The 16,624-nt window shown below is 36.0% G+C and overlaps 1 protein-coding gene across 2 annotated transcripts; it reads left to right on the top strand.

The window, feature by feature from the left end:
* Positions 1 to 20: 20 nt before the first annotated feature.
* On the top strand, positions 21 to 13,369 carry LOC136032186 (alpha- and gamma-adaptin-binding protein p34-like). Of its 2 annotated transcripts, none has more exons than XM_065712384.1 (2): positions 21 to 150; positions 10,391 to 13,369. In XM_065712384.1, exon 2 carries the CDS (start codon positions 10,442 to 10,444, stop codon positions 11,126 to 11,128), a length of 687 nt encoding a protein of 228 aa, XP_065568456.1. In that variant the 5' UTR covers positions 21 to 150; positions 10,391 to 10,441; the 3' UTR covers positions 11,129 to 13,369. The 2 variants fall into 2 exon arrangements, with proteins under 2 accessions (XP_065568456.1, XP_065568457.1); XM_065712385.1 differs by lacking the exon at positions 21 to 150 and adding an exon at positions 7,549 to 7,685.
* Positions 13,370 to 16,624: the final 3,255 nt, after the last annotated feature.

Genomic DNA, 16,624 nt, shown 5'->3' with positions numbered 1-16,624 from the left:
AACGTCAACTAAAAATAAAATAGGTTGCTCTTAAAGATAAAACAATTTGAAAACTAGAAATATTGGAACTGGAATTTTATAAGCCAGACATCTTCAGCATTTTGAGTATATTCCAACGCTAAGTCATCTTTGCCTTAGATTCAAAGAAAGGTTAGATATATATCATGGCAGAATAAAATAGAAGATGTTTTGAAAAAACAAATTGATCCCATAAATAGGCTAGCCTTACTGCAGTTGCAATTTAAGGTTAGGGGTTTCTGACTGGGGGGAAGGCGAGGAAAAAAGGTGAGTTTGTGCCATAGGACAGCAATACAAGAAAAGAAATAAATTATGCAATATGAGCCCCTCCTAATCTCCAGGTTGGTATCTAGGCAAATACCAAGGATTTTGTTATCTTGGAAATTAGGCTAACTGAGTTCTTTGGGTAAAATTCTAGTGTAGTGACTTTTGGCTATCTTGGAAAGGGGTTAGGTTAGGAAAATGAAACTTTCAGGGATGGGTATAAAAGCTAAAGTATATCCTTGGAGGGTATTCTAAAGTACCCATCTCCACTCTTTCTCCCCCTAGAGAACCCTGAAATTTGCCTACATGACAGGTCTATACCCATTAAAATTTTGAAAAAACAGCATTTTACCTTAATTTTCAGTTACCAGTTGCTTTTTCTCTTCCTTTAGTTCTCAAAATACAATTCATGTGAGTAGAATCCTGAGCCATATCAGTGTTTTTTTTTTCAAAATTTAGGAAATGTATTTGCATATCTTTAAAATCTTATAAATTGAGATTGAGCAAAGTTGTGAAGCTAAAGACAATTTTTTTGTACTTCATTCAAGCAGAAGATTTTGCAAGGTTTCACTTTTATAACACACATTTTTTTAAATGCCATCAAAGGTCAGGACCCTCTAGAGGGAGAGGGAGTAGAAGTGGGTACTTCAAAATACCTTCCCAGGGCAGGGGTGGATCCAGCCTTTCATTCTGGGGGGGGGGGGGGGGCAAATCTTACCAAAAGAGTAGGGGTAGTGTCCTTTTTGTTGGCCACAAGGCTGACTTTATTTTTTATGTTTTAAGTTTCCCTGAATGTCTCTTGTTTAACAAAAATGTGGTCTTCATATATTACAATAATGATTACAGAAACTATACTTGATCAACTGACAATTGTTTACAAGCAAAATTCAAGCTTCCTGGATCCACTGTTTGCAAATCTGTTGATTACTCAGTCAGTGCTGATATCAATGTTACAGTGCACATTAAGGAGGGCCAAACCACTGAGTCTAGTTTGCCCCATCTGTGCTCTGAGCCAGGTTTTCAGTTTGTGTAAAGTTGAGAAGCTATGCTTGGCAGATGCTACACTCACTAGAAGAGATATAAAAATATCAAGAAGTGAGCTGACATAAGGGTATAGGTGTCTGTCACATTCCTTGGCAGTTTCTTCTACTGAACAAGGAAAAATACCTCCTTCTCTCTTAACCCAAAGCCATCTACTTCTCCACACATGCACCTCTGCCAAATTAAGTGTTGCCCTGGTAGACAGCATGGTTAAGCCAAGAAGTTGACTGTACATGCTAGAGATCTCTTTGACAGAAGATTGCAGCAAATCATCAGTACAATTCACAATATTTAATGGCAGCAGTATGGTTAACCAGAAAGAGTTCAGCATGTCTTTTGAGAATTGGCTCTTTAAGTCACTTATGACTGAGTTGAGCATATTTATAAAAACAACACATCAATAATATTCTTCAGGCATAGTATAAGGAGGATTATTTTGATGAACCTGTATTTGTGTAATCCTTGGAGCTTCAACAGCCAATTGGATTTTATCTGACAATTCTTTTACTTGCTCAAATACTAATGCGAACTCTTCATCACATGGTTCCCATTGATTTGCTAGAATATCCAAAAGATTGGAAACACAGCCATTAGCAGTACCCACGTCCAAAGTCTTCTTCTGGAATAGCCGACTAAGAGGCAAGGTCATAGCACAAATACTGTGTAGACACTGAAGGGAAACCACAAATTCCATACTATGTAATGCTGTGACAAGCATCTTTGCCTTCAGAGCAGTCACTGATTCACTCCAGTGACTAATGTGTTCCAAAGACTGGATGATTTTTTGAAGTTCAGACACAAACTGCATAAGTGACTCATGTTGCTCAATTCATCTCGTCTTGCTGATTCCCATGAGCTGAGCTTTTAGAACCTTATTCAAGATGTAATTTCTCTTTGCAGATGCATTGAAAAATGCAACAACTTCTTTGATAATGCCTATGGCATTTTTGATGCTCGAAACGTCTGAGCTTCTTGACAAAGAAAGGTTCAGAGCATGGTTAAAGCAGGGACAACAGGACACATTTTTAGCTTTTTTGTGAATTTCAACTACAGCACCACAGTTATTTGATACCATCATTGCACACCCATCCATACCAATTCCAACACAGTCAAGTAAATTCAAACCCATTTCTTCTAAAAGGCTTAGAACTTGCTGGCCAATCACTTTCCATTGACAGTTGGCTCTTCGTCTGCAGTGGAAGGTTCAAAGGTGGCATGATGAACATCAATAAAATCTATGAAGTCCTTGTGTCTATGGTTATCAAAGCCATAGCAGAGAGCTATGATCACTGTGAATGCTAATGGGGTTAACAGAAGATTGCAAAGTGTTAGGAATTTGCAATGGAATTTGCCAGTGTTTGCCACTTCCAACAGAATTAATTGAAGAGCTACTTCAATTTATTATTCAAAAAGAAAAGAAAACACATAACAACAACACTAATAAAGATCCTAGAAGCAAACTTGTTAAGGACCAAAACAACAAAAAATTGAAAATGAAAAAGAGAGAGAGAAAAAAGAAAAGAGAAAACAAGGGTAATTAGAGCAAATTGAATAAACTTTTATTGAAATATAATATCAAGATTTTAGTACATTGTTGTATAGCGTCCGAAAACTTGTGGATAGCTCGACACTGGAGGGTATTAAATTCCATTGAATTATAGATTTATAAATTGGGGATCGCTGGGCGGAACTAGAGATACACCTGGGGACAATGAAGGAACGGTTGGATGAACGGAGACAGTGGCCTTCAGAATTATTACTATTAAAATAAGATAATAAGTGGGGAGGAAGATTTTTATGGTAAGCAGAGTATGCAAGGGATAGATTTAATTTTTTGATGATTTGTTCAAAAGGGATAATACCAAAATCGGAGTACAAGTCCTTGGTGGGATATAGTCGTGGTAACCAAAAAACTGCTTTGGCGGCACAGTTTTGAGCAGGTTTTAATTTATTGGATAACTGAAGGATAAGTATTGCCCCATACAGATCCGCAGTATGAGATATATGGGTAAATAAAAGAATAATAAAGGGTGACAAGGATATTGGGAGGAAGAAAATAATTCACACGATTAATTATACTTACCTGTTGCAAAATTATGGCTCTGATATAGGACACATGTGTTGCAAATGATAGGCAGGAGTCTATGTGGACACCAAGAAACTTGGCAACTTCGACCTGCAGGAGGAGATTGGTAGAATATTTTAGGCCAAGTGCTGGCTGAACTTCATTTTTTTGTAAGGGGTTCGAAATAATACCACCTGACTTTTCTTGCTGTTAATGGTCATGCAGTTAACGAGACACCACTCCTGTACTCTATTCAGAAGGGTTTGAGTAGAGGTGATGACGGATGGTAAATTAGGACCAATGATGAAAAAGTTGCTATTGTCAGCAAAAAGTACTGGGTGCACTGATGGGCCCAGGTCCGTAATCAAATCATTAATATAAAGGAGAAAAAGTATTGGACCAAGAACAGAGCCCTGTGGGACGCCCTTCCGGACAGGTAGGGGATGTGAAGTCACCCTGCCCAGTCTCACACTCTTTACTCTACCAGAGAGATAAGAGCCAAACCATGAGAAAGGAAATCCGCGAATCCCTAGGTTATTGAGTTTACTTAATAAAACACTGTGATCAACCATGTCAAAGGCCTTTGAAAAATCCAGAAATAAGCCCAATACAGTATTTTTAAGGTCAAGTTGGAACGTATAAACTGTGTGGCGTCTATTAGTGCATGAGCAGTTGAAAATTTGGCACGGAAGCCATATTGATGAGGAGAAATCAACGAATCTGATGAATGATTCCTAAATACAAAGGGAGAAAGACGTCGGAATATAATTCTCTCAAGCCCCTTAGATATAACTGGGAGAAGTGAGATTGGACGATAATTGCTTATCTCAGACGGATCGCCTTTTTTATGAATCGGGATAACAATTGCTGATTTAAATATTTCTGGGAAGAATCCATTGGTCATAGACAGGTTTGCTATGTGCACAATGGGTTCACAAATATAGGAAGATACGGTCCTAAGAAGCTTATTACTTATGCCAAAGAAGTCAGGTGTATTACTATTAGAGAGAGATTCGATAACTTGAAGCACCTCTTTGCAATCAGCTGGAGAGAAAAACATGGATCTGGGATTCTTGCTAGGGTGTACTGACTGTGAGAAGGAACAGGAGTTAGCATTTGGAATATTATTGAAATAATTATTAAAAGCATCCAGTACTGAAATTGGGTCAATTAATCTGCCACTGATGTCCCTAAGGTAAATAGGAACAGATCTTGAATTCCTTTTTTTTGAAAGGATTTCATTTATTGTAGACCAAATTATTTGCAAGTTCCCTTTGCAGTGAGAGATTTTTGAATAATAACAATTTTTCTTTGCTTCCCGGATGAGTTTGGTATATACGTTTTTGTATTTTTTATAATTAGTCAGGTCAATAACGCTACTGGTTTTGCAAGCTAACTTATATAGGTCATTTTTTCGGTATGAAGAGATTATCAGGCTATTTGACATCCAGGGGCGTATATGGGTAGTTTTTCGGTTTGATTTACGAACTGGAAAGGTTGAACTAATAAGATCACTGTGTAAAACTGCTTGTAAAACTACATCTCCTGTGTAAAACTACTTGTGGCTGAATTAACATCCTGACAATCCAACGTCTTCGACCAGTCGAAGGATTTCAAACAATCCGTGAACCGGTTCATATTCACATTATTATATATTCTATTAGACGTAGGGGTATTAGTTCTACGGGGTTGAGTAGCTGATAGGGAGGGTAAGGAAAGTGATCTGATAGATTGGAAAGTGATCTGACAGGTCAGAAAGTATTATTTTGGAGGACAGGTGGTTTCCCAGGGAAGTGGATACAAAAATGTTATCAATTAAAGTAGCGGTAGACCTCATGGGATCAACTCTAGTAGGAAAAAGGATTGTGAGAAGAAGACCACTTGAGGTAAATGTTTCAAAGAAGGTATCACTATCATTGTTGTTACTAACATTTAATAAATTACAATTGAAGTCCCCAAAAACTATTGCCTTCTTTTGTGGTAAATTAATAAAACTAGAAAAATCATCAAACAGATTACAAAATAAAGGTGTCGTAAATGAGGGTGGTTTATAAAATAACGAAAAAATAAAAGAATTCTCGTCTATACTTATGTCGACGATTATTGAATAAATGCATCTATTATTTATAGGTTGCGAGAACAAGAATTCAAAGTCTAATAGTCTGGTGAATTTTAGACTTGTTCGGATGTAAAGAGAAATGCCACCAGAGGACTTGGTTAATTTTCTTTCAATATGAATAGCTTGAAAGCCAGTGAGGGAAAATTCATTAGTATCATCAATTTCTGAAAGCCACGTCTCCTTTATTCCAATTACGTCGAAAGGGTAGTAACCATTTGTTAAAATTAAATCTTTAAAATTAGCCCACTTATCCCGTATGCTTCTGATATTAAAGCAAATTACATTAAGTTTGGTCTCTTCCATTAGCTTAGGTTTCACATTTTTCACAAAATCAAAAGTGTTGAGATATTTACAGTTAATTTGGTTTAAAGGGCTATTGGGGCTAGCTAAGGTGTTGGTGGACAGATTATTTTGGTCATCGTAATAATTAAAAACAACATTATTGCACAGTGATAAATTATTAAGAAACGTAAAATCTTTTAAAGTACTTGTACTTGTGTTTATTTGACTGTTTCTTAAGCAGTAGTTTCTGTGCTTCTGGACATTTATACAAATAACAGGGGTGGTTGGAGGAGCCACAGAGAGCACATTTCATGACAAGTTGACACGGGTTTTCTTTGGAGTTCTGGTGGTCACCAGCGCATTTAGAGCATCTCGGGGAAGCTTTACAGTTATTTGCGGTATGGCCGTAGCACTGGGTAGGCAAAAACTTGTACTCAGTTATGGGTAGACGCTCGTAACCAATAACAAGGGGATTCTCAGTGGCATAGTTTAGGTGGTCACGTGACCCAAACTTGAATCGAAAAGACCTCGTACTTCCTAACTGAACAACTTCTATACAGTTATTAGCGAGATCGCATAGGTCACTTTTAGATGTTCCGTCAGGCACTCGGCGTACTATACCGAAAAAGGCAGGACTCTTCACTTTAGCATTAATCGATCGGTCTGCTTTGCTTAATGCATCTGCCAAAGTATTGGTGGCACCCTTGTCCGACAGAACTACTTGCCATGCATCCCTCCTAGGCCTCAAAACAACTATGCTTGAACTGACACCCCCACAAGCTTTATCCAGGAAATCTTTTCTAGCGTCAGGATTATTCAAGTTTTTTGGTGGATTTTTCACAATAACTGAATAGGACGGTTTTGCGGGTGGGGGAGGTTTCATTTCAGGAATAGTTTGCACGACTGACCTTGCTTTATGGTGCTCAGTGAAGCTTTTAAATTCCATGTAGAGTTCATTAACCTTTCGAGTTAACGTAGCTGTTGTCTCCCCTGGCACACATGGGACCTGATCTGGCTTGAAAATCAGAAACTGAGGTAGGATGATCTTTTTTTCGTCACAAAGATCAAAGGCTCGAACCGTATCACTTACATTATCAGTCACTTTGGGGCACTCAGTTACCCTAGTAATAGAGGCGTCAGCCCACAAAATCTTCTTTGCTTCAATTAACATCTCTCCTTTGAATAAATCGCAAGCAATTTTTACAATATTATCAGCTGAACAACCTGCATTTCTAGCCCGTGAAATGAAATTCAACATGGGATTCAAGACAAGTCTTTCACCTGGCATCAACCAGTGAAATGATCAAATTTCATCAAAATTCGTCGGCGGGGCCACAATAGTTGTCAGTAAAAGCAATAGCAAATCAGGTAGCAATACTCACAAGATGTATATTCAGAAGTTGCGTACAGAATTTTAATTATCCAAAATATCCAATTATTCAAAGCAAATTGTTCACAGCACGTTACACAACTTCAATAGTTGCGTACACGATTTTAATTATCCAATTATCAAAAGCAAATTGTTCACAGCACTATATAGCATTGTACACAATTTCAGTAGTTGCGCAATGAAATAAATATCCAAACAATAATCCTCTGTAAATTAACCAACCAATATAAACTGGTTTTCATCCATATAGGTCAAAGACTGAATGAAGACTGTACTTGCAGTTACAGTTACACTATCCATTCTGCAAGACTTTGAAATGACAAAGCTGTCAAGCGTCTTTTGTCCACGTTTTCCCAACATCAATATTGCTTAAATGACAAAAATCCTTGTGACACATGCACATTCAAATTTCATTATACACTGGAACGAAATGTTTGTTTTGACACTTCAGGTCCGGTTGTGTTGCACAACCCCATCCACTTCCAATGTTTACATTGAAGAGGGAGGTGAGAACTAGCTAAAATTTACCGGGTGAGCTGTTGCTATGCTATGAGGTGACAAAAAATACTCAAGGCTAGCTTGATAGTGGAAAAGTTATGTAATGTAAAAAGGTTTTATAGTCTAGTTACAGTAGTTAGAACATGCATTAACGCAGACTTCTGTAAGTGCAGAAAAAAAAATTACAGCCTGTCTAGGGGGGATGATCATCCCCTCGCCCCCCTGGATCCGCCTCTGTCCCAGGGCATACTTTAGCCTTTAGCCCCATCCCTGAAATTTTCATTTTCTTAACCTAACCCGTTTCCAAGATAGTCAAAAGTCACTGAACTAGAATTTAACTATTATTTAGATTTAGGAATGGGTCTAGAACCTAAATTATGCCTAAGGATGGTTGCAAAATTGTTCTGTTTGAGTTATTTACCCTGCCTCAGCTTCTACCAAAATTCATTAACAGTAAGTATTCATTGGTTCCACTTTCCATAAAGGAACACTATGCAAAATGTGCAAATGTGATTTGCTTCACTTTATCCCCTTAACCCACCCCTCCCCCTAATAGAAAATTATTCAGCCCAAGTTATATGTATTTAATTATCAGTAGTTTAAATCTTTTATGCTTGTTTACTGTTTGCCATTAAATTAATAAGGAGAAAAGAACTAAACTATGATGAACTAGGTAAATGAGTGTTTTAATGGAATGATAAAAGTAAGTATTGTAGAAGGTTTTAAAGTAGTTTTGGAATTCTGAAGTTTTTCCTATGGTCAGTTACATTGCTATTAAACCACTTAACATTTACTGCCCTAACCTTTGAGGAGTTAGGATAGACTATGCAGCATGAAACTAAACTCCCAAAAGTGTAAAGTCATTCCAGAAACTGATCTATAGCATAAATAGTAAAAGGCTGAAGAAAGCATTTTGAAACTTACATAATACTGATTTGTATTGATTTGAAGAATTTAGAAAAATGTGTTGTTAGCTTTAAAAAAATTGAAATAAACTGAGTCCATTCCAAGTGGAAAATTTCGTCAAAGGGATCCAAGACTTTAAGGCCTGATCATAGTGTAGCCAATACACATAAGAATGGCCTAAAACCCCACTCAGATCAATGGAATTGTATTTTCAAAACTCTAGAGCCAAAGAAAAGTAGACTTAAACCAAAATAAGAGAAAATCGTATTTCTCTAAAATTCTCTAAAGATAATATTGGTGTCTTCTATGCAAGAGCATAGAAGGCTGGCATATTACGTTCTGTGCAATTTGTTATCCCTATGAATAGGGAAGGAGTATAAATAGGAGCATGAAAAGAAAGCCATTGAATCTTAATTATTGTATTTAGTCTAGAGCTATATTAAGCCCCATTAGGAGGAGTCTGGGATGCAACTGCAACAGTAGTTATTGATATATGTCAACAAAGTATGAAATATGGAATTGAAGGGTATATTTATTTTATTTTCTATTTCTGCTCTAAAATGTAATCTTATTGTTCTTACTTTCAAATAAGGTGCATAATGTATTCTAAAACTGTCAAAATAATTTCAATTCCTTACCTGAAGTCATGCATTCTATGGAAATCAAACATGCTCATGGAGTTCAATCTGGTTTTCTGTCAAAGAATTCCATCCCTAATATAAAATTTAATGCACCATTGGCTGATTTTTGGCTCACCTTTGACCAAATAATTCTTTTTTAAGAAATTCTTGTGAATGATCTCACTCCTCAGGTCATTTAAAAAAGAAGAAGAAAAAAAGTTTGCTGTACCTTGATCAGTGGTTTGAATCTGTTTGATACTGTTTTGAAAATCTTTTGTTAAAAACCTATTCTAAGAAGACACAATATCTTTCCATTCTCGTTATTATAATACTGTAAGTAGCTTCCGGCAGTAAATCATAAGTAGTAGTAAAATATGGAGCTACTGATACCCTTACTGCTTTGTTTAATTGTAAGAAAAAAGTGTAATCTGTCTTTCACCTTTATTTGGTCTTCTAGAATACTCTGCTTTTTTCTTGTAATTGGAACATAGATCTCATTCATTCATTCATTCATTCAGTATTCCCAAATATTTGATCAAAGAACTTTCAAGCATAATTGGAAAATTTATGGCCAAAGAATACAGTTTTTCATGATTCTGATCCACTCCCTCTATGAAATGCTTGCATACTCCTTTTAAGGCACATATCTAGTATATCTATGGTATGTGTGTTCAAAGTCTAGGAAATATTATCAAGATTAATCATTAATTACCTCCAGTTATGAAGGATTAGTAGTCTTTACATGGAATGGTATGGGAATTAGTAATCCAAGGAATAATTCAGGTCTGATGATTTAACTGATTATTGGTAATAAGTGTAAGGAAATATCCTACTTGTAATTTTTTCACATCTAGGGAACAGTTGTGCATATGCCCAGCTCTTTAGGAATGCAAAACTAATGCTGTCAAAGCTTAGATAGTCTTGTCTTGATCCATCATACAAACAGTAACAATATAATTATCTACAGGCTTTATTTTTCATAAAAAGTTTAGGGAACAATCATCTGTTGAGAGATTAGATCATAGTGCTAGAGATCCAACATTTCTTCATATATCAGAGGATTTCTAACAGGGTGCATTTGACTACCAGGGAATAATTTGACTCCTGTTGCTTCTTATTTTCCAATCAAAATGCTCAAAGTTTGCAATGTATATTTAGTTTGTTGTTTATTATATGTATATTTTTAGTTGGATTTACCATTACTCAGCTGCAAACATTAACATTAGTTGGAAGAGGCAATGAGCTACCCTGTTGTAGCTGTAAACTGTGAAAATGAAGAAATTTGCTCCAATATTGTTAACCAGTTGTTAGCAAAGCTGGACAAGAATTATGTTGGCTGTTCTACTCCACAGAAAAAATGTGAAGTAGAAATAATTACTAAATATTACAAGGCAACAATCTATATTGAAGTTGTGAATGGCTTGAAAGACTTGGGTAGTGCACCTCACTCATATGAAGGATTAATATATTATGAAGAAAAGATATCTGACCAAAATATAGGACATATTGAAAAGTATTTAAGTAATTCATCAGTTTCTGTTAAGATTCTAGCTTGCTCTCAGTTAGAAGAGAGATATTTTGACAAAATAATGAAAGTTTGTATTGATAATGACACTGAGCTTGTTGATTTAAACAGTCCAGAAGATGAAAATGATGAAAAACAGGGTGTTGATAGGATAGCAGAAATTCTAGAAACCCATAACTGGCCCAACAGTATCACACTGAAAAACTCATTGAATGATGACAATCAAGAACCTGTTCCATTTGAAGAATTGTTTGCTAAATTTGCTGTAATGAAAGCAACAGCTGATAAACTAGAACCCAGCCAGAGAAAAGCTTTTGCAGAAAGTGTTGTAGCAGCATTCTGGACTGCAGCTGGTGGACCAGAGGATGAGCTTTATAGCTGTGACGAAGATTCAGACTAAGCAAACTATGTACTTAAGTTTGTTTTATAAGAATAATGTTTTATGATAGGACATGTTGAACAGTGTACAACTCACAGGGCAGATGCACCACAATAAACAAGCTGGTGTTTTATAACATTTGAGTGTGAATTTGTGGATGACTCTTGTATAGTTGAGAACATATATGATATACAAAAGACAAATATTTATGTGCTTCAAAACAAGAGGACTCAAAAATATAATTTTTAGAAAAATGGTATTTCTGTGCCGAACTTAATGGCAATATACACTTTATAGTCTCCTTTGTTGCATTATAATGCTACTGTTGTGATAATCTAGACTATGAATGGCTACTAATCAAAAACAAACAAACTCATTGTATTGTGGTTCTTCTGCTGTAAATCTGTAACTCAAACTTCTGGCAACTAGTAAACTCTTACTGAATATTGGATGTTACATAGGTGGTAAACACTTTGGAATCCCTACATTTTGATGCATTAAAGAAAAAAAATATCTTTATAAGAGGCAATGCTGTACCATTGACTATAGTAAAGAGCCATGTTCCTTTATTATACTACTTTTCCTTCAGCTTCTTTGTAAAGAATGGTTTTGCTCTTGAAACCTGAACAATAAAGTTCGTTTGTTGGAAATTTCCTTTTAAGGGTCAAAAGTAAAAGGAGGGCAACGAGTTCCCCTCTCATACCTTTCATTGCTACCTGTGTTCTTTTCTGCTAACAGGTCCCTTCTTAACCCCCCATGGTATGAGCTATAGTTTTAGGATTTCTTATTGTTCAAAATGATTGAAAAATCTAATAGATATACTTCCAGTATCAACATCATCTGATAGCCATAATAATGATAGCCCAAAATTAAACAAATTAGCTTTTGCTTGTAGTTTTCGAAATATGTTATCAACAATATATAGGGAATGCTGGGAGGATTTAGTTGAAGCTTTCAGGGAGTATAAGGAGAGGGCAAGTGGACATCAAATTTTGACTTGTGGCAGAGGTGAAGCAAATGACACTATGTCTATCCAAGTCATTGAAACACCCTGTAGTATACCTTCAATATCTTGGGAATGAGTTTGAGTATGGGGTTAAGACCTCTAGGTATTGTTGGGTGAAAGAAGGGTGGGCAAAAGAATATCAAATTGCATTTTGGGGGAGGAGAGGGGCTAAAGTATTTTGTATTGATGTGGCCTAAACATCCTTACACTAAAAGTTCCTATGGTACTAACCTGGCATGGTTAAGTAGCAAGATGAGTTGAGAGACACTATGTGTTGCCGTTTTTTCAAAATGGTATATCTTCAATGTTCATGGAATTGTGAATTGGTGAACATTGATGGAACAGAGCAAAATTGAAAGTGCATCCACGTTATCAAAGTAAAATATCTGCAATATCTTCGGAATGTCTTGAAGGATGAAATTGAAACTTCCATGTAATGTTGGAAAATAAGGGGGGAGAGGTATCAAAATAGGAAATGTGTAATATATTCAGAATGGCTTGATATATCAAATTGAGACTTTCAGTGAGTGTCAGTGTGGCCAAGCAAACCTATAATTATAACTCAAGGGGGAAGGGGTCAGAGAGATATGGCTAAAGAGTGTTCCACCTAAATGTATTGGCACTGTAAAGCCCATATTTGACATATAATTTTTTCAAGTTTAATCAGGAAGGTAACTCAAAACATGTTATGTGGCACCAGGTACAGAATCCTGGGAACAGCTTTGGAGGTCAAGTTGACATGAAGGGAGTGCTAGAGTGGCAGTGGACATATAATCTTGGCTTGGGGGAGGAGGCAAAGGGTGTCTAAAGAGCTTGGTCTTTTATATATATTTTTTTTAATTGCACAAAGTCCCTGTGTAACTAGAGCCTACTCTTTGTGAAACAGCAGTGTAAAAATAATGAGCCTATGTGTACCCAAGCTATCAAAATAGAGTATCTACATCTTTTCAGGGTCAGCTTGAATGATTGAGCTGAAATATTGGGGTAACGGATTTGTGTCTCTGATTCTCCTAAAAGTCTTCGCACTATTAGCCCTAGTGGAGCTCTGAATCCATACAGGAGGAAGGGGTGATGTGATGTACTGGAGTATGTGTCCGCCTATATATCAAAACATAGTATGTACATACAGAAAATCAAGATAATATATCTGTAATATCTGGAGGATGATTGGGGGAGAGGGAAGAATTGAAACTTCTAGGGAGTGTTTGGGGAGTACAGTTAAAGTTCGAATATTACGTGCCAGAACATTTTTTTCTCTCAAATATTGGTTTGCTGGAAAAGGGCCACCATTTTTTTCCTTAAATGTTTGAAACTTATTTCCATAAGTTCTTTCGTCAATTGACACCCTTATGCACATTAAAAAAAGATGTTTTTGACCGAAAATGGACCAAAAGCTTTTCTCTGATCAGCTAGGACACATAAGGCTTTTGTTCAACCCAGTCACTGAACTTCGAGTGTTTTTGACCATTATCAACCAAAATAATAAATGATTTGAGACCCACAAAAACGGTTTTAAATATTTTTTCTTTATTCGTTATGCGCAAGTTTCTAGGATAGACGTAACCAATGCAGAAAACAAACTTGAAACTAGTTTACCGATTTATGACGTCCAAAAAGTATGCCCAAAAGCTGATTCGCGTTAGGTAGGCTTTTAACTAGCAGTGCTTATTGTCTGGTGAGGTAGAGCTCAATGAAGGGATAATATTTTGAAGATTGTTTGCATCAGCTTGTGATACCTGAAACTGGGTCAACGAGATTTGTTGTCTCAAATTAGGTAGCCTAAACCTTTCAGAGAACACAGACAGAGACCTCCGTGAGGTAGATCTCCATAAAGACAAAAGCTGTGTCGAAAATGTATTATTGATTCATGACTCCAAAAAATAAGCTCAAATTTGGGTTATCCCTGACCAGTTTGTAATTTGATGTTATGCATACCAGACCAATTGAATCCAAGAAGAAGCAATATTTTGAAAAGAAATAGGTTGTATCAATTCGTGAAATTCAAAAGGAATGAAACATTGCTTTTCTACAATTATCTTGAAACTGTCAGGATAATTAGACCGAACCAATAGACCCTGGCGAGGACAGAGCATTTTGGAAGAAAAATTTTGATGGAATAATTTTTATCAGGAAAATTTAGATTCTTTTTTACGCGAAGAAATTAAAATGAATAATTTCATCAAATATAAAGATAACAGATGCTGCTACGACTGAACAGGTAAATCTTGAAAAGAACAAAGATTAAAATGTATAATAAAGCAAAACTTGAAATGAAGAGAAATTACCATAAAAAATACTTGGACCCCCACCAATAAAAGTTCTAAAAGCCAGAGCGTCGTTTGCGCTTTACCGAAAACAAACTACCGTATATTTTAAAGAGTTTTCCTTTTTATATTTATTGTATTAAACAATAAAAAAAAATGCTCAGATATCCAGTATTTAATATCATTATATTTTAAACATTCGGTCTACTCTCATTTGTTCTTTCCTGTAATCATGATGATTATGGTGATTTTCTTTCTTTTTTATCTATATTTTAACAATAATATTCAAAATCCATGTCATTTTTGCTGAGATTGTGATGAAACTGTAGCTGTTTAGATGGTTGAAAGGAAGGGGAGTAGCACCACTCTTATTTACAAGCTTTGTTTAGCTTTGTGATTTTGTTTTGTCGTTGGGTTGTTGTTGATGTCATGGCAAATAAAAACATGCTGCTCCAAATGAAGAATGTTTTCAGTAGGGCGAAAATCATGTTTCATGATAAACTTTACCTCTAATAAACTACATGGTTGATCAATGATATAACCATAGTTGCACGCATGTCCAGATTCCTTAGAGAAGAATATCATAAATTTTTTCTCTAGAGGGTTGAGCCTAATACCATAAAAACTGAATTTTTAAATCACAATTGTCCGACGTGGTAATCCTACGAGCCAATCTTTAGAATTAACGAAACGCCTAAGACCTCATAATTAAGGGCTTCAATGTTAAAATCCCAAATTTTAATCAAGGGAAATATTTTATACATTCAGGAGTCTATTTCAAGCCCTGAAATTAAGGCTGAGATATATCATAATTAAAATATTTAGTCTTGGTCTAGAAGTTGAACATTGCTTTATCTAAAGAATGTCTGGCGTTGATTACTCCCTAGTCTCTTTTTGTGTAAGCTATGTACTGAATAACAACTGAACACCTGCATATGCTAATGATAATAGAACAAATTTCTTACAGTTCCCCACTCCCTCCATCTTAAAACTTATCTTTGGTACTTGCGTCTTATAGCCACCACACTCCAGTTCTGTCGAGAAGTGAAGTTTGGTTAAGAACCGGTTTAACCTAAGTTAGGTTAAACAATTGAGCTGGAACAAGCAGGTTGCACACATTTGACTGTTAACCACAAAAAGAATTTTCTCGACCCAGAAACCAGCACATCTACCCAAAAAGAAGAGAGAATGTTGGCTTCCGTAAAGTGGAGGAATAAACGGCACCGAGGTACATCTCGCCATCATTTAAAATCATACCTAGCAGAGTACATGTGGCGACGGCAGTAACGGCAGAAAGCAGAGCTCATTGCAATGCGATTCTTAGTGAGATTTCTGCGTTCTGGGCGTATATTTCTAAATTATAGTTTTCGTAATTTTGTTGATAAAGTATTATATTTTCACCATATTTTGTTTTATTTTATTTGCGTTGGCCAAACTTCACTTCTCTTAGGACTTAAGTGTAGTGACTATAAGACACAGGTTCCTTATCTTTTTTTGCTATTCTAACAGTTACTTGGGTTTTTCTTTGGCATTTTCAGTCTTTGTATACCATCTCAGGTCATCTTTCATTTAGTTCACTTAGCGTGATTTTATTTAAGCTCTTTATTTAGGGCCTATTGCCATTGCTTTCGTCTTGAATATTTCATATTTAAGATTTGAAAAACACCTAACCTTTTGTGTATCTACTCTCAAGTTGCACAGCCTTAGTCTAACTGAGATATTTTAGTAGTTCCAAGATAAAACTTTTGGTCCAAAATTCACCACAGCTCTTACACAAATATCAAAGAGTATCTTTGATTTTCATTTTAAATCAACGATTTAATTATTGATGCCTTAATTTGGACACCTTCGCCCCCCAGAAAATATTTACGCTGCTGAGGGTGAACAAAATAGATCACTAGCTGAGGACTGATGCAAATAAAATAATAATGCTTTGGATCAAGGCCGTATCCAGGGGGTTTACAACATTTACCCCCCCCCCCAGAAAAAAAAAGAAATTCTCGACTTGCTGATGTGTTTTTGTATCCCTACCCCATCCTCCCCCTAAAAATTTTTAGATTCTTGCTTCCACTGAATACGTTTAAAACCAATATGTAGAACTTAAATGTTTTTGTTTTTTTTACATTCATGAGCAATGAAACTTTTGCTCAAAAAGTCACTGAGGGGAAAACATCAGTCCTGTCAGTTTCCAACCATGCAATCTTGCTAATGCAGTTGTGTGTTTTGTATAATTCGTATGGTGAAAAA

Source organism: Artemia franciscana, chromosome 10, assembly GCF_032884065.1.
Source record: "Artemia franciscana chromosome 10, ASM3288406v1, whole genome shotgun sequence".
Lineage (NCBI taxonomy): Eukaryota > Metazoa > Arthropoda > Branchiopoda > Anostraca > Artemiidae > Artemia > Artemia franciscana.
This window is presented reverse-complemented; position numbering and strand designations above follow the sequence as displayed.